This window comes from Perca fluviatilis, chromosome 6, assembly GCF_010015445.1.
Source record: "Perca fluviatilis chromosome 6, GENO_Pfluv_1.0, whole genome shotgun sequence".
NCBI lineage: Eukaryota > Metazoa > Chordata > Actinopteri > Perciformes > Percidae > Perca > Perca fluviatilis.
The window spans coordinates 223130-245537 of record NC_053117.1 but is presented as its reverse complement, the minus strand read 5'-3'; the positions used below and the strand labels follow the sequence as shown (position 1 = coordinate 245537).

The following is a 22408-nucleotide window of genomic DNA, read 5'->3' as shown; positions in this document are numbered from 1 at the left end:
AGAAGTATTTAGATCGTCTACTCAAGTAAAAGTACCACAGAGTACAAATACTCTGTTACAAGTTAAAGTCCTGCTTTGAAAACTTTACTTAAAGGAACACGGCGACTTATTGGGAATTTAGCTTATTCACCGTAACCCCCAGAGTAAGACAAGTCGATACATACCCTTCTCATCTCTGTGCGTGCTGTAACGCTGTCTGACAGCTCCAGCAGCATCAGCCCATAACAGAACAGGCAGGTAACTGGATCCAGTAATCCTACTGCTCCGAATAAGTGACAAAATAACGCCAACATGTTCCTATTTACATGTTGTGATTTGTAGAGTCACAGCGTGTACAAAAAACAACGTAACATGAGACACAGCCATCTTCTAACCGTAAACAAACTGGGAAGTATATTCTCAGACAGGCTTGCTGCGAGCATATCACTCCGCCCAAGTACTATATTCTTCCGCCTGAGAATATAGTTCCCGGTTTGTTTACAGATAGAAGATGGCTGTGATCTCGTTCATTACAGTTTTGCACGCTAACGAATCACAACATGTAAATAAGGTATGTTAGTGTTAATTGTCACTTACCGAGCAGGATTACAGAACCAGTCACCTACCTGTTCTGTGATGAGCTGATGCTGCTGGACCGTCAGACAACTTTCTGCACGCAAGAGAGAAGGCGTGCTGACATGCCTGAAATTCGTTAATAAGTAACGCTAAATCGGCGAATCCCCAGAAGTATAACAGTATTGGAAAAAGAATATATGTAAAGTACCAAAAGTCAAAGTCCTCATTATGCAGAATGTCCCATTTCAGAATAATGTATGATACATTATTGGATTATAATCTATAATTTGATAGATGCCTCCTCCTGTATCGCTCACCTCTCTGGCCTAATGAGAGAACCAGAAGGGAGACTCTGTCCTATCACTGCAGGTAGGTCAGCTCTCATTAGCATTTAAAGAAGTCCAGGAGGAGGAACGGTTGCAACGGTGGAACGGTGTGGCATCATTTAACTTTAGATTCCGACTCCTGTTGGATTGTGAAGTCTGTGGTTATGGTGGTTTGATTAAATTATTCATTGGAACAAAGGGGAAGAGTGGTCACCATGATACTGCGAGGCTGCTCTGGGATCTGTCAGACACGTAATGACACTCACGTAATGACATTTCCTGTAATACCATGAATGAATTAAAGTCATTGCCTGCACTGAGACCGACCTGGGCAAAAGACTTAAAAATAAGATACTTGGTATTAATAATCTTTGCTCTTGATGCGACCCAAGTTAACTCTTAATGAATTTATAATGCGGTGTACCTTTTGTTTTCCTGGGTACAAATTTGACACAAGACTTATTTGCTGAAATAATAGTTTACTGAATAATACAGCTGTGTTTAGTTCACAGTAACAATCCACTTGGAACAAGCCATCATAGTGTATTTGCAAAGTGAAGTACAGGCGGTAGTGTTTTTCTTTTCTTTTTTCAGAATAAAAGCCCTCACTCAGGGAATATCAAGTCCTCAAGCGACATCTGATGTTTACTCTAGTTTAGTCGAGAATGTAAAATATTAATTGTCATGTCTGCCATGTGTGCTATAGTGTAACATCTAAAAGCAGAAGGAATGTTTCCTCCACACATAAATATGCCACGGTTCTTCCTCTAAAAGAAAGACAGACGCTACACTAGCTGTAGCTATAATGTAATATGTTATCAGCTCCAGAGGGAGGGTGGCCTGTGAGATCACAGATCTGATCTCCATTACACTCACTGACCTTCTCTGTTCTCTGTTTAAGGGAAAGACAGCCACACTACTCGCTCTATGGGAAATGGCTTTCCAACATGTCCATGTACAGCTGTGTGTCACAGATATGTCAAAGAAATTGCGTGATTTGAGTGCTTCAAAAATCATTTAAAAAACTTTTTTTTTTATGAATTTTGAAGCACCTACATTTTTAAAAACAAATTTGGCATTTCAAACATATCCTGACATCTGTGAGCCAAATACAACCCCCCAAATCTCAAGAAAATGTAAACTTATCAAATTGAAAAACTAACCCTAACATTGTTATTTATATTGCCTCAGTTACATGTATGAACTTTATATTACCAGGTAAATCAAATGTTACCCTTATAACATATATGGCTACATCGAGTGTAAGTACATTCTAAAAATGCAAATTACATCAGAACCAAACATTTAAGTTGGCTGGCCTTAGCACCAAACAAAAGCACATTGTTTTGTATAAAGGGACCAAAGCAACGATTAAAATAATATTCAGTTTTGCTCACTGTACAAGCAGCGTTATACTGTGGCATGTGCAACAGCATTTCATACACTAATGGTGGTATGACCTATAACAATGTCACTGCTACATGTGAAAAATTGCCTCAATAAAATACAAAACATTGATAAAAACAATTTCAAAACACCTTACATTCAGGTACTGTAGATTACACTACAACAAGCTTTTTGCATAAAAATGTGTGAACCTGACTGAGTCCACGTACAGTATCTCAAAATATAAAAGCTTGTTTTTTTCACATTTCACAACAAGTGGTTGAATGCAGGCCATGCAGGAGATTGCTTGTTATCTACATGAAAAATATCAAGTCAGATCGTGCTTCAAAGTCCCTCGCCCCCCCTTTATCGCCAAGTATCATGCTCTCTCCCCGGCGCTGTTGAAGTTGGTGGCACTTTAGAGAATACAAAGAGATTTAAAGTGGCAGAATTCCCTCTGCCCTTTGGGGGAATGTACTAAAAAGCTGGAAGAGGTTGCACCCTGTGGCCACTTTGTCTCCCTCACAGTCGAGAGAGTGACTTTCTGATGCTCGCTCATGTTGGTACAGGATGCTGGGGCACCCCCCTTCTGTTCAGGCATTAGTAGTGGATCCCAGTCTGTGTCGAGTCTAGAGATTCAGAATGACACTGGTGCCTTCCTCTATTTCTCGCCGCTGGAAAGTGGCGTGAGCCTGCTCCAGATCCTCTATCACCGCCAACAGCCGAGCAGCAACGCTTGGACCTGGCTTCGACAACTGAACATTGCATTCTGCACCATCTGTGAGGTAGAAAGTGTACAATGCTATCAAACAAAAATAGATAATAATAATAATAATAATAATAATAACAACACGAGGCCATGGCAGAAAATGTACAGTTTGATGCATGACTGCAGCCTCACCTGGGTGAGCGTCACAGTTGATCTTTTCTTTATTGCTGGACGTCTGATCAGCGTCTGGCATCTCCACATATTTTTTCCTGCAGTATCAGTCACAAACAATAATCATATGATCACTGACTATTCTCCAGAAGCTGCTTTGTCTTCCCATGCAGGGTTTTTCCTGGCTCAGAATGGGCCTTTTGTTTTTTAGAGAGAGGGGGGGGGGTTTGCATGATCGGTCCGTGTACAGTAAAGGCAATGAGTCTGTGTTACCTTATTTGACAGAAATCAATGCATTTTCCTGTTATTTCTGACAAATTTGATAAACAAAAATGTATATTATGTTTGAGTAAATTAAAACCCCAATTAACAAAACTGGTTAAAAAGAAAGAAAATTTAAATAAATCGCCGGGAGAGTCCGGTACAGCCTGACTGAGATGAGATAAAACTGAGAACAGCGCTCATATTCAAGTTTATGTTCTGTTTCTTCAACAGTTGTTTGGTGAATTGCTCTTAAACACATTTAGAGAGGATTTGAATTGCTATTTTTATTTTCAATTCTTGTCATTTTGGTGCTGGTGATTTTCCTTTGGGGCTGGCTAAAAACTCTTTAGCAGGAAAAACCCTGCCATAGTGTGACAGTTAAACATTTGATTGTATTGTCAAGCAGCAGCAGCAGCAGCAGCAGCAGAGCACTCCTGTGTTGCAACATTGACCTCTGGTGTACAAGTTAATGAACTGCATCCAGGCTGAGGATGTTTTCCCCACCGACCTGAGTTTGTCTCTGCCCTGGAGGAGCTGCTTGTAAATCGTCTGCGTCTCGACGTCGGGATCCAGCGGGTCACTCCAGTCACCCAGGGTCACAGCTGAGTGGGTTCTACTGCAGCCTGTAACTGAGAGCCAGCCTTTTATTCAACAGCAGTGCTTCACATGTGGACCTCATAACATATCCTTCAACTTGACAATTTGATGGAGGTCTCATAGTACTACAAGTGTGTAAAATGAGTGTTTAAATAGCTCGCTGGAAAGCAAACCCCAAAATCTGGTATAGGCCTATTACCCAAGAAACACATGAGTGATGTGTTGCCTGGGTACGATCCTGTTGTTCAGGACTGCGAAAAGCAACACAAGAAAAGTCATCAGATGTAGCTTTCAGACAGTGACTAAATGGAATTGGCCAGAGAAAATTGCACGATTCTCAGAACTCTCGCTCCAATGACGCTACAAAAACATCGCAGCTACAAATTGAGGGTTTAGTCATTCAATATGGATCGCCAGGAGCTTGTTCAATCTTTGAAACCAGCTAACGGCCAATACTGCTTATGCGCTGAGATGCTGTTAATTCCTGATGATCCTTCTGGGGGGAGTCTACAGTGTAGTTTAAAAATACTGTAGGTTAGACATTTAACGTACATCCTAAATCCTAATGGAAGGGTTTTAAAGTCTGAGCAGCTATCAGAAGTAATAAAAGCAGGATTACCAGCACGGCCCGCCTGCAGGCAGCAGGTCCACTTGCCGCTGCGATGAGCCCCTGGGTGGAAAGAGGGCAGCATGCGCTCATTGTAGATGCTGACTTTCCTGATAGCCGACAGCCACTGGTTCAGCTCGTTCACATTCTACACAGACACAAACATAACGTGAACCATTCATTTGGTGGTCTCTTGAAGTCATTCTGAAATCAAAGCAGGAAAAAATGTTGCTATCCATAAGTAATCAATTGATAATCCTTCATCAAGTAAATTAAGTTTTCCGATGTCTACGCCTAATCTTCTTAATCTAGCAATTAAATGTTACATGAAATCTATTTTTTGGCAAAAACCATTGTCAGCAAAATTGTATTAGATCTCAAATCTTCGTGACGCAATTAAGAAAATAATTGCACATTCTGCACTCAACCCATCCAGCCTCCTCTTTCTTATGCAAAACAGCCATTTTGTATATATATATATATGTTTCTGTATGTATTGTGTATTTCATATTAATGTTTAATGTGTTTTGTTTGTTTACGTATGCACCAATCACCAAGGCAAATTCCACGTTAGGTGCAAGTTATTGTGCGAAGAAACCCTTTTCTAGTTCTGATTCTGATTCTGAAAACTAGTTGAAAATAAAGTAAATTTACGTCTGTGCTAATCCAAAAAAAAACAACATTTTCCTGAAAGTGGAACTGAAAAAGGAAAGAACTTTGTTGGTGGCTGACTGGTGTCAGTACCAATGCACCTTGCACTGGATGTACATGGTGTGCAGCTGCCCGTCGTTGTCCTGGGTGATGACCTGCATTACATTCTGCTGCTGAAAGGCATTTTCATCCACCCTCTCCACGGCGCACACGCAGCGAATAGGGATCGAGGAGCGCACCTGCAACAATTAGGCCACAAACCAGCACACCAATTAATACAAGTATGCCGGCCGCTAATGATGCATTGTGCTTTTTTCACCCTAGGTTGTGTACACGGAGGTTTAAGTTAAAAAAATTTAATCACAGAGCAAATTACTGGATCAGTGTCTAATACAGAAATATTTTGCACACATTAGGCGAGGAGGGGCAATGCGAAACAAGGAGGAAGTGAAGATGAGATTAGCGACGCAGGAAAAGCCCCTTTAAAGTGTAAATCAGCCACTTCCAATGGGAGCTTGCTTTTAAGGGGCCAGGATATTGTCTGCGATCTGATTTGCAATGTAAGCATGAATATCCACAGCCTTCAATTACCCCTCGCCTTTATTCCTGTCACACAAAGCCGAGACTGGCTCAAAGAGAGAGCTTTTTACTGGTCTCTCTCTCTCTCTCTCTCTCTCTCTCTCTCTCTCCGCTCTCAGTCTCTGGCTGGTGAATGAGAGGAGATCATTATCACAAGGTGAGGGACCACATGGTAATAACACTAATGATGTTCTCACAAGGAGATCAACACAAGTACAATACAAGCGAGCTGGGGAGGACTGAAATGTTTCCTCTTTTTATGAGCCAAGTTTATAAACGCCCTTCAACGTGTGAGTAATCCATTTCATTTCATCAGAGGGCATATCAGCTTCTAATAATGGATGAGCCACTTTCACATGACTTTGATTCAAAGTTTACTCCCTCGAGTTTTGGCTTGTATACAAGACGAGGAGAAGAAATGTATGTGGCAGATATTATATTATTTTGATCCAGATGTCCCAGTAGAAGACTACTGAGCCAAATGATACAAATCTGAAACAGTGGCCGGTTGCCAACATGGCTAGTAAAGTAGATAAACATTTGTCAATATAAACAATATGAAGGTATAACCCACTAGTTCGGTACCAACCTGCCAATCAGACGTCTTGGCGTAGGACAGCGTCTCACTAGTCAGCCAGAAGTATCGTTTCTTAAAGGCAAAGCGGGATAGCAGTTGGGGTCCCTCTGCCTTGTGTTTGTGGAGGTACCCCTCTTTAACCGTGACTGAGGGCATGAATACAGCCCTCTGTGGCACCTCAGACACTGCAGGATGACGTTAAAAGAGTTTTAAACAAAGAATGTACTGTAGAGAAACACTGTAATGGCATGTTCATCCATACAGACACAAGGTGGTGCTGCGACAATAAACAGAGTGTGTTTTATTGTCAAACTACAGTACAAGTCTTCATTTTCAGCACTTTGTTACTGATGGCGCCTTAGCCTCCTTCATCACCACGTGAAGGAGAGCTTCAAAGAGGCATAATAAGCGTCCACTTCTGTCCAACAAATCCACCTGAGGAGCATTAAATGTCAAACTGGCCTTTTAAGAGAAAAGAAGTGTGTGATGTGCAGGAGGCGACTGAAACATGATATATCAGAGGGGGAAGAAGTTTGGCAACAACAGTTTCACTGACACATGACAGCAAGACATGTTGGGGAACCAGTGTGGCGTGTAAAAAACGCCTTCGGCTTCGCACTCCAGCTCCCCGCCAACTCGTTAACCATGTCGTCTCGTTTCTAGGCTTCTAGCTAGTTATGAATATTTAGCCACTGCAGTATTGTTTTGCTTAATCCTGATGTCAGCTGGGAGCCGCTATGCTAGCAGCTGGCCTGTGGCTGATTAGCTCAACAGCATAACCTGCTTTCCTTTTAAGTTCAGCAGCGCGTTCACTATTGTCAGCCTTACCAATGTCATGATCTATGTCGATCAACTTGTCCAGGAAGTCTTTGACAGAGGCCACACTGCGTAGGATGATGGGATGAAGAGGCGCCATCCACTGCTCCTTTCCGTGACCCAGCTGTAGCCCCAAGTTCCCGACGCTTTGCAATGCCTGGCGAAACAAAATCAAGACACAATGTCCACTCAATGCTCACATCTTCAGCACATCAAAATCCCCAGTAACTGACAGAACTTGGAAGTGTGATTGATTGCATATCTCAAAGTCGGAGATCAAAAGGGTCCCTGAGGCCAAGCATGCTGTGAGGCCCTTTGTGCGGCCCACACCTGGCCTAGGGCGAGGAGGAAGTGCCTCTCTGATGCTCGGCTTTGAACCGCAGTCTGGTCGCAGCGCACACAGAGGTAAAAATAGCCTGTTCCCTTTCTCTGTAGAGGACCCATGGCAACAGCACTTCAGCACCATGGACAGCAACCACAGAACCCACGCGTGGGAGAACAACAAGGTTTCACTTTCCTTCTGATATGTGACCATGACACCCTGGTTTTTAATGAAATCAAGGGTGTTTATGTCAGCAGTCGGGGGTCCCTTCCATTGAAAAGCATGGTGAGCTCAGTTATATTCTACCAGACGCCTTTCCTGCCAATCACAAGGAAATGTTTTTTTGATGGTGTCTTCTTTTGTAATTTGATCTATTTTCATGACACAACACGAAACAGGATGTTTGAGCGGGGCATAATGTGAGAGGGTATTGTTTAAAGTTTTTGGCAAACAATGACACTGAAACCCACTGCATACTTGCTGTAGTTGGTGAAGCAATCCACTGTTCAGATGTGCTGTGTATGATCTTAAATTGTCACAAATTTTGTCTTCTACAAAATGAATGAAATCCAGCCTCTGGGACACTAACAGTGTAGAACAGGACATTTGGACGGCTTTATTGATTGTACGTATGTTTATAGTTTACCATTTCAATCTCCAGGACGTACAGTTTTATTTTGATGTAAAAGTATACTGTGAGGGAAAAAATATTGCTGACTTAGCAGCATTATGTAATTACATTACAAGATGAAAAAGCAAGGGACGGCTCAGTGCTTTATCTATTTATATTTATAAGTTTAACACTCGCAAATTAAAATTCCTCACTGTTGGCAACCAGCATGTGGCCCTGCAGCTTGTACATCCATCCCCCTCTTTACTGTTTGTCTTTTTTTCTTCGTTAAGTGTGATGTCTGGAAACAAGTTATTCTTAGCAGTGTCTGTGCGTATGTCTGCGTTGTGAATCGTACCTTTGCCAGCAGTAGCAGCGTTCTGCTTGTACGCGTATCAGCGTGCTGATCCCTCAGCTGGAACAGTTTAGGTGTGAGGATTGCAGGAGCAAAAAAACGCAGGAAAAAGAATCCACTGATGGCCAGATACTTCACATCCTGTAGAAATTAAGTACACAGATATAGCTGAATATAAAACATGTAATGGTAATGTACACATTTTAAAATCTCTAAAAACACACGCATTGCAGATGTATCAAAATGCACTGAAAAGGTGTTTTGCTCAGGACTGACCTCGTTCTCAGGTTCAGAAAATTGCTCCTCTACTCTCTTGTGTAGCTGTTTGAAGGCCACTCTCATGACAGGAGGACACTGATCGACTGAGCCCACAATTGATTCAATGATGCTGGTTAAGTAGCTCTGCAGCATCTCCACACTGCTGTCCCGCACCTCTGCCTCTGACACCGCACCCTTAAATGAAATTCGCCTTCAGAGAAAAAGAAAGATATTGTTAATGACTAAATCCCTGTGTCGGAAAACTACAGAGTATACACAATTCTAAGACAAAGCTCCCTGTATTGTGTATAGTTTTTAATGCCTCCTATAATAAAACTGATAACATCTCTCTTCCTGATTATGGCATTACATGTAAGAGCATGCTATGAGATTGAGTGCTGAATTAAAGATGCCCATCTATATATGCTATGTGTATATATATATATATATATATATATATATATATATATATATATATATATATATATATATATATATATATACATATATATACACAGGGAGTGGAGACAACAAACAAGGTGATGGCAGGCATATCTACTGCAGACATAAAGCACATTAGATCCTCCATCTCCCTCCATGTCAGAGATAGACCTCTCAGGGGATTCATAGCAGTTGCCAAGCAACAGCCTTCCCCCTTTTTAAATTCCTTTTCTTTTCATTTTCTCACATTGATGTCTTCCTCTCAGTGGTAAAGTGTAAAAGAAGTGAGCAGTCTCCTGTGGCGGCTTTTCCATTTGACCATTTTAACACATAGATTGTGAACTACAACTCCCACTTGTATGGCTTAAAAGTCCCATATCATATAAAGTGAGATTTCCATGTCTTTTTTTTCTTTTCTTTTTTAAAGCAGGCCGAGGGGCGTGAAATAGAGCTGCAAAGATTAATCGATTAATCTTTCAGTTGTCAAATATTCAATTGATCACCCACTATTTTGATAATCGATTAATCGTTTTGAGTCATTTTTTAAGAAAAAAAAGTAAAACTTCTCCAATTCCAGCTTCTGAATATTTTCTAGTTTCTTTATTCCTCTATGACAGTTAACTGAATATCTTTGAGTTGTGGACCAAACATGAGTTTTGTTCAAAATGGTAAAAAAATATTTTTTTACCATTTTCTGACATTTTATAGACCAAACAACTAATTGATAAGTCGAGGAAATAATCGACAGATTAATCGACTATGAAAATAATCGTTAGTTTCAGCCCTACTGTGAAAGTATCAAAATTCAATTCACAGAGAAATGCACACAACCCATATTCAGAAACTGTGACTTTAAATGAGCCGTCAGGACTTCCGTACAGTTGTGATGTCACAGCTATACTATTTACCTGATGAAGGTCTGAGACTGAAACATTGTATTTTTCTTCTTAATAAATTATTGCTTGCGTAATCGTCAGTGTGCGGGATTGTCTCTAAACTTTTTGATCTGCTACTTTGGTAGCAAAGGTGTGCAAAAAAGCTTTCCTACGTTACAGCTATATTATATAAATAGGTAGAAAGTGCTGCTACAGTGCTGTTACAGTCATTCCCCGTCTGCAATGACAATGCACAATGAGAGTGCAATGAGAGTGCAGCTGTGGAAGACCCGAAAACACTGACCAATCAAAGCAGACTGGGCTTTTTCAGGAGAGAGGCTTAAAGAGACAGGCGCTAAAACAGAGCGTTTCAGATGATGAATACGTATATATATATAGACAGACAGTAAGAAGAATGTGTTTTTTTTAACACATGTTGAAAACATGTTCTAGTAGAAACCAAAATACAGGTATGAACCTGAAAAGGTGCATGATATGGGACCTTTAAGCACCTGTGAAGCAGATCTGGACTATTTTAGGTCACATAATAATCATATAGGAAGATCCAGCAGGATATATATTTAGGTCTGTTTTACCTTGTGCGGTTCAGGTCGATCTTACATGGATCCAGCTCAATATACTTCTTCTCATCAAAGATGCGGTTGATGACGGGCTTCAGCACCTCATGCAGATACAGCATGCCAACAGCCTGACAGCAAAACAAAACCATATGTTGAGGACATCTCATTTGCATCTTTGCTACAGGGATTCTTTTTTTTAAATGTGTAAATATGCATAGTACAAAGTGTAAACAAGTTACAGTATGATGCAGACATTTAACCAACTCAGTGTGTATTTAATAGAGATAAGGGACCATTCAGGAAGATTGACAAAAAGGATTAGAAATAATTTCAATTCCTGATAAAACAGGACTATAAAAACAGATATGTCAACGCACCTTCATGAACTGTTCCATAGCCTTGGAGGAAAGGGAGTTGGAGCGAAATAAAGTGTTTGGATCAGCTATAAGAGTAAAACAAAAAATAGATGGATTAGTTTTATAGTAAATAATAACATATAATTTAAAGCTATAGTGCGCAACTATTTTATATAACTGAACATCCGTTACATTCAAGCCATTGCCAAATGAGTTGATACAAAGCTAATTAAGACTATCAGCTCCACACAACTCTCTCTGGATTTCTCAGTACGGCTATGTTTACAAAATGGTGTCGTCCGGCGACTTTCGCGCGCAGAAGCACAAGTGATGCGTTTTCAAGTTAGACACTACTAGTGACTGCGTGGAGGAGGAGGAGGAGGAGGAGGAGGAGGGGGGTGTTGGTGTGCGCGATCACCGAAGGCTTGTGTCATATGGATGCGCCGACAGTCTTGTTGTCATTATTTTGAATTCCTCATGGGGGCGAAAAAAAACAACACTGGCGCTGACCATGAACCACAACGTCTCTGGTTTGCTGCATGTCATTGCATGTCTTCTCTCTGTCTGTCAATGCCCTAAAAAAGGCCTAAAAAAAGACCCTGAGTTTGATGTGTATCAGAGCGCAGAAACAGAGAAAGGATCCCACCACTCTATTCCTCACAGAGGAGGGTCATCAGGCACATAAGCATGCTTGATGAAAATCTCTGACAGTGCTTCATTAAATTTGTCTTCTTTGTCTGTTCCTTCCTTCAATTCGAGCTTTAGGCCTGGCGTGATCTTGCTTTCTTTTCAGTTTGATTGTGTTTATCAGCCAAAAAATTGATCTGCTTTAGAAACAGAGCCCAGTGTCACAACTGAGGGCAGACTGATCTTGCTTGCAACTTTACTTAAAGGGGTGATAGAATGGTTATATACAGTATTTCACGCTGTTACTTAAGGTCTCCTAATAGGGTATGTAACATTGGTTGGGCTGAAAATGTCTCTTTTGCTGTTTTTATGGCCCTAATGCTACCCTGTTAAATGGGACTGGACTGAAACGAGAGCTTTTCTGCCTTATATGGTCTGCTCATGAATATTTAGAGGAGCTGCACGCTGATTGGTTGAGCAATATTTTGATTGTATCCTTCTGAGGGCCCACAGTTGTAAAACTATTTGGGTTGGCTGCCCAGTGGGTGTACAGTACATTATTTTCCTTTTCTTTCTCCAGCTTTAATGTCTGGCTGTTTTTGCCATCTATTCCTGATCAAGCAGTTACCTTTCAGATCATGTGGAGTTGCTATGGAAACCTAGGCACTATGCTTATTATCTCAAACTACACCAACTAAACAGAACCCAAAGACCAGAGCACAACTGTGTGTGAATTAGCAATGGGGATGTGGTGCGGAGGCAAAGTACATGACTAATACAGACCACAGAGAAGCCATAAAAAGACCGTTGGGTGAGTAAATAATTGGCATCAGGGAAGTAAATATAGTGCTGGAACACTTGAACTGCCCACACACAGAACATGAATCTTCAGAGACCTTGATGTCAGTTCAGAGTTTAAATAGAAGCAGCCCCTCAGAAGGTTTCTGGAGAGTGGAGCAATAACAGTAAACTGGAACGTCACAAACTGTGACAAATACAAACACTGACTAACGGAGATAAACTTAGGTTTTACGCACACTGCAAATTATGTAATCACAGATTTTGCATGTGAAATATTTTGAGCAAAAATATGTAGGCACTAATGTTGCAAAAACATAAAATATTACTTCTCTGGCTGACAAAAATACATAATAAATACAATGTAGCCACAAAATGCAGACTGTAAACTTCATCTTTGTTCAATTATGAGTCAGCTATCTAAGCTACAAGCTAAATGTTACACTTCAGGGTTCATCAATAAGGGTTGCCTGATGGCAAGTAAAACGGTAAAAAAAAAAAAAAAAGTTTAAATAATTTTTTCATCCTATCAGAAATTACGTTATCATTCTCTTGTCCCGCCCTCCACTTGCCCACATCAGAGAATGATTTGATTTGAATGTGCCGTCGGCCAATCAAGCAGCTAATTACAGATAGAAACCACTGTCCCTTCAGTAAGATAATTATTGCAATTAGAGTTGATCGTTTTTTTATTTCATTGTTTTTAATATTCTCCACTTTCAGTAGGAACTCATCTATGACACTGTCCGTGATGTGTTTATACATTGTAAATAAAGATCAAATATAACAATTTACTTGGGTCTATGTCGTTATTTAACTGGCACACATAAACATGAGCACATTTCCCCCATCTTAGCCTCACTCCACTGGTTGCCTATTCAATTTAGGATCCATTTTAAAATTCTTTTATTTGCTTTTAAAGCCCTGAATGGTCTTGCCCCGCCCTACCTCTCTGAGCTTCTACGCCCTTATATCCCCACTCGCTCTCTCAGGTCAGAAGATCAGCTGCTCCTGAGTGTGCCTAAAACTAAGCGGAAGCTCAGAGGAGACCAAGCCTTTGCTGTGTCGGCTCCTAAATTATGGAATGATCTGCCTCTGCACGTTAAACAGGCCTCTTCTTTGTCTGTTTTTAAATCCCGTCTTAAAACCCACCTCTTCTCTGTGTTCCTTTGATACCTAGTAAGATGTTGACTTAATTTACTTCTTTTAATTATTTAGATTGATTGCTTTTCATTGCACAGCTATTTTTTTTATTCATGTCATATTGTTGTGTATTTTATTTATGATGTCTTATTTATTCTTCTGTACAGAACTTTGGTCAACTTTGGTTGTTTGAAAGCACTTAACAAATAAAGTTGGATTGGATTTGATAACAACTAACAAAAAAATTATTTGTATAGGGGACAGTAAAAATTTACTTTGGGCAAGTAACGTCGACTATTTAACCCTGCCCTTACTAACTAGCCTGGCTCAGCCCTCCTATGTATTTCCGCTCAATTCTCATTTTCCTTCAGTACTCCGTCTGGGCTTGCGGTATATTCGCAGGTTTTCTCCGGCCAAATCTTTACCGGTCCAATCAGCGAACAGAAGGAGTGGCTCAGAACAATGACGTTGAGGTTGTGCGCTAGTTTGAGTTGTAGTTCCGTAATGGCGGCGAAGCGATGCTAAGCCGACATCACAACCAAACGTTAGCGATTGGTTATGGCAGATCCAGAGTAGCTCTGGGCAGATCCAATAGTTTTAAACTTCAACAGAGTTCCAGCCTTCAAGGAAGTTAACACTTGTCAATGGAGAGTGGCCAGACTCTCTGCACAAATGTACCAGAGTCTGGTAGGACCAGGCTACTTAGTAACGGCTTTGACTGACAATGATGATGTTGTTCCTTCAGTCTTACTGGTGTGGTTGACCTCCCGAGTGTTAAGGTAATCCAGGAATGGCACCACCAGGCCCTGGCCCAGGTAGATCTTCACCAGGGTCATCGCCACATCCTGCCGGCTCTCAACCGTGTTCACCTCCTCCAGCATGGTCAGAGCACTGCTATCCTCCACCTGGTGGGAAGAGGACTCAGGGCATCACATGTTGCTGACTAGGGCCGTGCAATTAATCCAAATGTTAATGATCACAAAAACAGAGTAATCGAGAAAAAAAACAATTATTTTGCACATTACATTTTGCAGGTCAACTCTTATTTTGTCTTGTGTTCTGAATGAAGAAAAACTTTTCAAACGGGAAAAGTATTAAGACAAATTTTACATTTCTCTGTTTTCACTGTTGATGTTTTTTAACTGTTTTTTTTTTAAGTTCAATAACCAAAATAATTATGATTTTTTTTTTTTTTCATAATCAAGCAGCCCTACTGCTTACATAGGCAAAGAGTTTTTGTGTCGTCGAAAAGCCAACACAGAATTAATGAGTTTAAATGCTTTTCAGGACAGAAGATGCTGACCTCTGTTGGGGAGATGACTGACTCCACCAGAAGGTGAATGAGCGGCTGATAGTACACAGAGGGCAAGATCCGATCCTCCACCAAACGCACCTTCAGACGCAGCGCCCCCAGCTTGCCACTGGCAACAGAGGAAAAATGCCACAGAATAAAAAAAAATAAAATAAAGGACATTTTCTGCACACCTTGTTGTTATTGTAAGGTAAGCTCTCATTTAAAAAAACATCTTGTAAACGTGTCTATGAAAAGCAACCAGAATAGTATGTGAAAAAGATGAATCTTTCAAACAAATGAGCTCTGGGTTACTTTGTTTTTCTGCAAGTGAGGCCGACCAAGGACACTTGATTTTCTGTGGCTTTGTTTAAAAATTGCAATGTCATGTGCATTGTTTTCGCATAGGACTGTAGGAAGTGTGTGAAATCCACTGAAAGTAATTAGACTGTTTTAGTATAGTTGCATGTAATTCCCTTTTTTTAAATGATCTACAAAAATGTCTATATTTTTGTAAGGTGAAACCCGGATAATACCAAATAATATTATAACCAATGAAGGAATGACGTTACTAGAAATAATAAAACTGTCAAAACATATAGTCCCAGAGGGGATATCTTTTCCCATGATATTACTTTTTTTTATTGTGGTGAAAGTAGATCTCTAACCAGAATCTACTCAGCAGTGTGCTCCACTAAAAAAAGTTTGACTCATTTCCTAATAAACAATATCCTTTGGCGGTTCACTCAGCTCTCTTTGTTCTAAAATTATCTCCACTAGCAGAAGCAGTAAGAGAGCTGGCTGTGTCCTGTGAATGTTCATTAAAAAGCGTAGAGTATGGACGGTAACAAATACTTTGCTTGAGTGCATTTTAAAAAGACTGATTGCTGCTTAACTTGAGTATTAAAAAATTGCTAAAGAGCAATGCTTGACTCAGTTATACAAACACACAAAGTAGCCCCATTGGACAAACAAGCACACCTATAATCCTCACCCAGCATCAACCTCGTTGTTTCCCAGGGGAAGCAAACGGAACCAGCCCTCTAACGGAGGTGTCTTGTACAAACAAGCAAAAGGGATTTCCACCTGTGGAAAGGTAGAACAAACAAGTATACATTATCATTACATATCTTTCAACTTTTTACATTTTATGCTGGGAAATACTGCACTTCCATGTGAAGCCTATTTTTAAGAGATACAATGTGAAATCAGCAATATTATAGCATTGTTACCTTTCCAAGAAAGTCATTCTTGCCCACCATGTCCCAGTCCCAGACCTCCACAGTGACAATCCCCTCCTCACTCAGCTCCTCTGGATCCAGCTCCAGCTCCAGGGTCTCTGCCCAGTGAGGGAAACGGGTTTTCTTGATAATCTAAAAACCCAGCAGGTTGGGGTGTTAGGAAACCCTAAAACCTTACATTTGTACAGTTATATCAAATAAAATGACAGACAATCAAAGAAATATCAGGGTTTCCCCCAGAAAAGCTGTTAAGCCCGGTGGCAAGTGTTTTTTTTGTTTGTTTGTTTTTACGAAGGCCCGGCACGGACCGGTCACAGAATGATGGCAGCATTAAAGTAGGGCCTCATAGTTTCTGGGATAACAGAATCGTGGGCGGAATCGCAGAAATTGAGAATTTAAAAAAAGCTTAACACAGATTCCATAGGGACTTTACTGAACTCCCACTATTACCCATTGTAGATGAGGAGCCGGCCTACAGCTGTTTCGGATATACATATTCAGTCCAGCTAATTCTTACAGGGGCCTACATTAAGATTTGAAAATATGACTACATCTAAGCCGCTCCACTGTAACTGCAGTTTCAAAAACATATTGAAAATACATTTAAAAAATGATTCCCAGAGACTTAGGCCCGGTGGGCCACCAGGCTTGCAATACACTTGGGGGAACCCTGAACCTCATTTCCTTAATGGCAGGACATGTACTTCTGGCTTCACTGAAACCAATACATACTATACACATGCACGCACGTAGAACTCACCGAGGTCTCTGCACTGTGGTTGTTGAAAATAACTCTTGTGAATGGATCAGAGGTTCCAGAAATGTCTCTCGGAGCCAAGTCTCTGTGGGTATCGATCAGACCAAAGGACAACACAACTGATCAATACGCTCGAAAATGCTCAACAAACTCAGATTACCCGTTCTGCAAATGAAATTAGTTAAAAAAAAAAACTGTTTTCCACTTGACCTTATTCCTTCGAGCTTGATTCACATTCATCCAATGCATGTTTGAATAACACAGTGTCGAGCTCTGATTGACATGCTCATTAGTGCCCTGCCTGAGAGGAAGAGATTGTAGCCTGGGATGCACAGATGGGGCAGTGAGTGGTGTGATAGTAGCAGTATGACTCAGATAGGGGAGTGTGGAGGCCTGCGGGGTGATGGGGATAAGATTTCAGCACAGAAAGAGCGATGATACACGGCCGGGTTTCAGCTATAGTAATGTGACTTCTGACTGATGACCAGTTTAATCCTCTTAAAGCTACATGTACACCGTCTCTAGAGTCCATCTAGCCTGCTACTCTGATGTCCCTTGTTATTTCTAAATGAGGTCATTTTCCTCCCAGCAGTGGCAGCGGCAGGATTTAAAGCTCACAACGATGTTACCTGGCTTCGATGACTTGACATCGCAGGCTAATCTTCTCTGTAACTTTCAGCAGCTCCAGACTCAGATGGATCTCTCCCTGGACTTCTTCGTCCGGGTCGACCCTGGTCAGGTTCAGCCAGCAATCTAGTCCTGACCACGGAGACATTAATCATTAAAACAACTCTCCTGTCAAGCATCAAACATTAAGAGAGAATAACAAACCCGGAAACTAAGTGTTAGAAAAATTTTGATTTACATACTTTTTCTCTTGTTATTATTAAACTGTTTGCATAGAATAATATTATACTGAGTACTCAAAACAAGATAACATGGAGACATTGCGTGTCCTTGTCTGAGCGCGGTGTGATGCTGAGGAAAGAACAGGCGCTCCCTGACTAGATAAGGGAGACGTCATCGACTATGACAAGATAACAACTGACGACATCAAACTCTGTATTATGATTGTATTTCACACATAAATAAGCTACTGTTTGAGGCTTACTTTAGTCATTGTCTGTACTATTCTGTAGTGCTGAGACTGGCTACTTGTTGAGTTCACAAGTAAAAATGAACTTGATATAACTTCAGTGGTTTCTGTCTATTCTTAATAATGTCATTATTCTAACACTAAGGATGCAAATCAGAGACAACAAGATCAATTTGAGAGATCCTAGAGCAGAAATGAATTCAGAGGTGACACTTTTAGCCGATCAATCAATTAGTTGATCTGGAGAAAAATAATCAGTCAACTTTTAACTGTTTTGATAATCAATTAAGCATTGAAGCAACAAAAAAAGCAAAGCATTCCCTAACTCTTTGCATTTGAAGTGTTGATGATCTAATTAAATAACGAATTGATCATCTATGTGCATTTAAGTAAGTACATATTTTAATTGAGCAAGTGTTGTGCAAAAATGTCTATGATGCTGGCGAGTATAACACAAGGTGAAGGCATGCAGTCACAGTAAATACAAAATCTAGTCCTTGATAGTATAGTATAGATATTGTTTTGTCAGTCATGTTACATTCAGTGTGTTTTATCATTTGAGAAAAACCACACATAAGCGAGGATACAATGTCAAGGCAACGCTGTAAGAATATTCCTGCGAGGGAGTAACTGACTCAGTGTGCCACCACGTAGCAATGAATCACACGAGCGAAGGCCACGCCAGGTGGCTCTCAGGAGAGGCGCATCAGAATGCAGCAAACATACCCCCGTAAACACTTTGAGCAATTTCATAAAATGGCAACTTCATCATGACATAACATATTTTAAATGCCGTATGTCTAGCCAAGACAAGGTTCACGCTGAGGTAAACAGTGTGACTAATATCTTGAATGTGAAAGCCTCTGGAAGAGGAGACAGACATGAAATGCTTTGAAGCCATTTAAAATGCTTTGGTTGATGTTGCCGAAAAGGTTAGTTTGTAAAGCACAATGAAAAAAAGAAAGACGAGTTTATGCAGACAAGCACCAGGAGAGCCATCATTACACGTGTATCAATGTGGCGGCTGATTTCATTGCCCGTGCGTTTGCACAACTCAACTCTTACGTAAATGTAAGCAAATCAAATGAAATGTGTGAGAGAGCACTGAGAAACATTCCCAGAGTCTCCGTCTAAAAAAGGGCACACGTCTCCTCAGTCTCTCAGACCTTTGACCCGGCCATGTAAAGCCATGTGTGTTTAACCTATGAGCTTTGGTCATGCACCCATCCTGCAACAGATTTGTTCAGCCATACCTTTAGCTTGAGAGCCAATGGCTTCTTTGCTCAGAGTTATCTTTCCAATAACATCATCATAGCTGTAGAAGAAAAAAAAAGAGAGAGAAAAGAAGAGATTATTTGATAGCTACTGAAAATACTTTCCAAGTTGTTTGATCTTGCCAGCGTTAAATGAGCTGATTAGAGTACCGGTGGTCACGAGAAGAGGAAAGAAAAACTCAATCTGGGCGACCGTCTGCCTGATGATGTTTCTTTATTCAAAGCTTGGCGTTTTTTCATCCAAAAAACATTTAGACTTCACAGGAGATCTATGTTGGCTTACTCAATTAGGCAAGTTTAAGCAAACACTCATGGCTCGGAGGACCATAAATCAACTGGCAAACTCCGTCAGTCAAGAATATGGATTCATTTTGGTACAGCTTTGGATGACAGTGTTACCCAATCGTGTCTTCGTCCATGACATGAAAGGAGAGAGAGTGGAACCCCATCGGGAGGTGCAGTGTGTACTCCTCACCCCAGAAAGGACTGAGGTTCTTCCACACTGTGGCAGTCCTGAAAAGAGAAGTCACACATGCTTGCTAACCAGACCTTACGCAGAAACATCACATGAACGTATGCGACAGTAGAGACCATAGTAATCAGATATCATTGAAAATGTGGCTTATACTGCATAAGCCCTTACTTACCTATTTTGTAAGTGTACTTGAGGGTAGACAGATGATATGCTTTTTTTTCCAGTAATATGCTAAATATACTGGGGTTTGGAATCCTTCCAAGGGATCGCAAGATGATTATTGGCAGAGGAAAGAAGATAAAAAGCATAGGTCTGCTTTTTCTGACTTTTATCTAAATGTTTGCGGTTTTGTGATATACTGGATAGTTTTACTTGTCTGGGCCCTTAACATGATTCCCTTTAAACTATTTGAGAAATCCCTCTTTGGGTAATCTGCTTACAATTTAGCGACATATGCAACGCCACAAGCAGGCATTGCTTTATTTTAAAGGGATCACGTGGTGAAAAGGTGAAGAAGTTAAAATGGCCTGCCTAAAAACTACAGCAGGCTCAAGGTGGGTTTCAGTATGCTTTCTGGATATATCATTGTATAAAGGGCTATTAAAGCCATAATAAGTTATCCTATGTCTACAAGCGCTGCTGTGTATGGAACCTTAATACCTTTTGGATATGGATTGAAAAATATAACACCAAGTATAAAAAAAATTATTAAAAAACGTCAGGTACTGAAAGTCGGCACTGAATCCCTGGTCAGATTTGTAGTCTTGTATACTTATTCTTCCATGAGTAGTTCCTGATTTAGATTCTAATTTTGTCAATTTTGGACCACCTAAATAAAAACGAGTTTATAGAAAAACAGGTTGATATAGCTTCTTAAAGAAAGCAAACAAAAGTAATGTTTTAGCATCAACAACAATCGTATCATATTGTTAAAAGGTTCAAAATATTTCAAAGAATACCCCTAGGGATCTAAGAATCCTATATGGTTATAATAAACCTTTCTTTTTCTAAGAGTGCACTGTACCGTGTACTTGCCACCACCATCTACTAGCCACATCATCCATGAAGATCACACTTGAGGAGTCAGTTGGCCAGTAACACAACAAGTACCAGATAATTAGTGTGAGTGTCTGCAGTATGTGCCAGATGGAACAATAGAGTCTTCCCATGTTCTTGCACACAAAAAAAGAAATCTGGGTAGCTGTGTCAAATAGCACAACTTTGAAATAATATACTGTACTGTATAGTTGCGATTGAGAATAGCCTTATTTTTTATTTGAATACTTTGGAGGATGAAATCATCTCTACTCTTGCACTCTTGCAACCTGAGAACACCTCGGAACCAGCTCCCAGCATTCTCCTTGCTTAGCCTACACTAGGATCTCCCTGCAATAATTGATGCACCCTCTCCATGGTTACCATGCGGGTGTTTTAAAGGCCAGACCAGTATCAGGTTCTCTGTGTTGGAGGAGACACGCTGTGGGCACCACCACCCGGTCATACACACTCCACCCGGGTTCACATGTGCAGAGTTGCGGGCGATCAGCCAGAAAACTAATTACTGCAAATATCCCAACTGCGATGACAAATATGAGCACTTATACACTTATATAAATAGTCTCCAGCAATAGCGCCACATAAAACAAGATACTGTTCCTGCATGCGCATATTATGCAGATCTTCATTAAATAATCGGAGAGAACTCACCTGGCCACAACTTCATTGTCAACTTTTACAATACAGTATGGATCACTGGTTCCGGAGCTTAAGATTGATAAGAAAAAAAAAGATAGGACAGCATGAGAGATATTAGCACGGTCAATTTGCCTGGTGGTAAGCTTAATTTAATTTACAGTTGTCTTTAAATTCGAGTAGACAGACCATCTCCTCTAATTCCTTCAATTAGCCTCATTTACAGGAGACAATTTACCAGAAATTGGCGTTTCAAATGTCAGGCTAAACTTTTCTCTTTTCCAATTACCTGATAAGTAGCTGTTAAATAATGCCGAGGCTGTATGCTATATATTCCAAGAGATAACACTTGCGCACAGAAGCACATGCCATTCAGAAATTACTTACACGTCTTTGGCCGGGAGGTTCCTGCCCTCGACAATTCTAAAATAAAGAGATGTGTTTTTAGCCATTTTCAGTCGAGTAGGCCTAAGCTATTAATCAAATTTCTCCTATGTTCCCATACACGCTCTTATAAATAATGCTCCTTCCCTCCGCAAGTGAGTTTTCTTCATTTCATGGCACCTTCGGCGCGTGACGGAGCACAGCCCACCAGTAGCGCGCGACACAGGCGCGCACCATGCAGCCTAGTCAGTCCAGTAGGTTGAACACAGTGGGCCACACGGTCTGGGAAACAGTAGCTATAGCAACTGTGTTCTGGCGTTGTCAGTCTTATACCAGGTCTTCTTTTAAACGAGCCAAAATGAATGACCTGTCAGAAATGTCCATTCTGAAATAAACGTGATCGAATAACCTGCAGTCACAACAACACTAGAGATTATTTGTTTTCATATCTGACATCGTTCACAATCTGTTTGTAATCGGCGTTATTGCCTTATTTTTATTTTATTTTTTTTACATACGCTGTTGTGCTAATTTATACGTGCTAATTTATACGATGTGTTATCATACCTGAATCAGGTCCTCAGGAGCGTCTCT

At 40.6% G+C, this 22408-nt stretch overlaps 1 protein-coding gene across 5 annotated transcripts; it reads right to left on the bottom strand.

Annotated features, from left to right (window-relative positions):
- Nucleotides 1-1343: 1343 nt before the first annotated feature.
- LOC120561159 (rasGAP-activating-like protein 1) lies at nucleotides 1344-22397 on the bottom strand. 5 transcript variants are annotated; one of them, XM_039804134.1, is made up of 22 exons: nucleotides 22382-22397; nucleotides 21818-22181; nucleotides 21446-21502; nucleotides 19663-19776; nucleotides 19243-19304; nucleotides 17523-17652; nucleotides 16897-16978; nucleotides 16128-16268; nucleotides 15890-15981; nucleotides 14908-15025; nucleotides 14356-14509; nucleotides 11058-11122; nucleotides 10696-10808; nucleotides 8802-8994; nucleotides 8529-8666; nucleotides 7251-7395; nucleotides 6435-6607; nucleotides 5368-5505; nucleotides 4628-4763; nucleotides 3920-4040; nucleotides 3169-3245; nucleotides 2897-3045 (listed from the first exon to the last, which is right to left on the bottom strand). In XM_039804134.1, the coding sequence occupies exons 2-22, from the start codon at nucleotides 21880-21882 to the stop codon at nucleotides 2897-2899; spliced, it is 2463 nt and encodes an 820-aa protein (XP_039660068.1). In that variant the 5' UTR covers nucleotides 21883-22181; nucleotides 22382-22397. The 5 variants fall into 5 exon arrangements, with proteins under 5 accessions (XP_039660069.1, XP_039660070.1, XP_039660072.1 ...); XM_039804135.1 differs by lacking the exon at nucleotides 22382-22397 and having other exon boundaries at nucleotides 1344-3045; nucleotides 21818-21882; XM_039804136.1 differs by lacking the exons at nucleotides 19663-19776; nucleotides 22382-22397 and having other exon boundaries at nucleotides 1344-3045.
- Nucleotides 22398-22408: the final 11 nt, after the last annotated feature.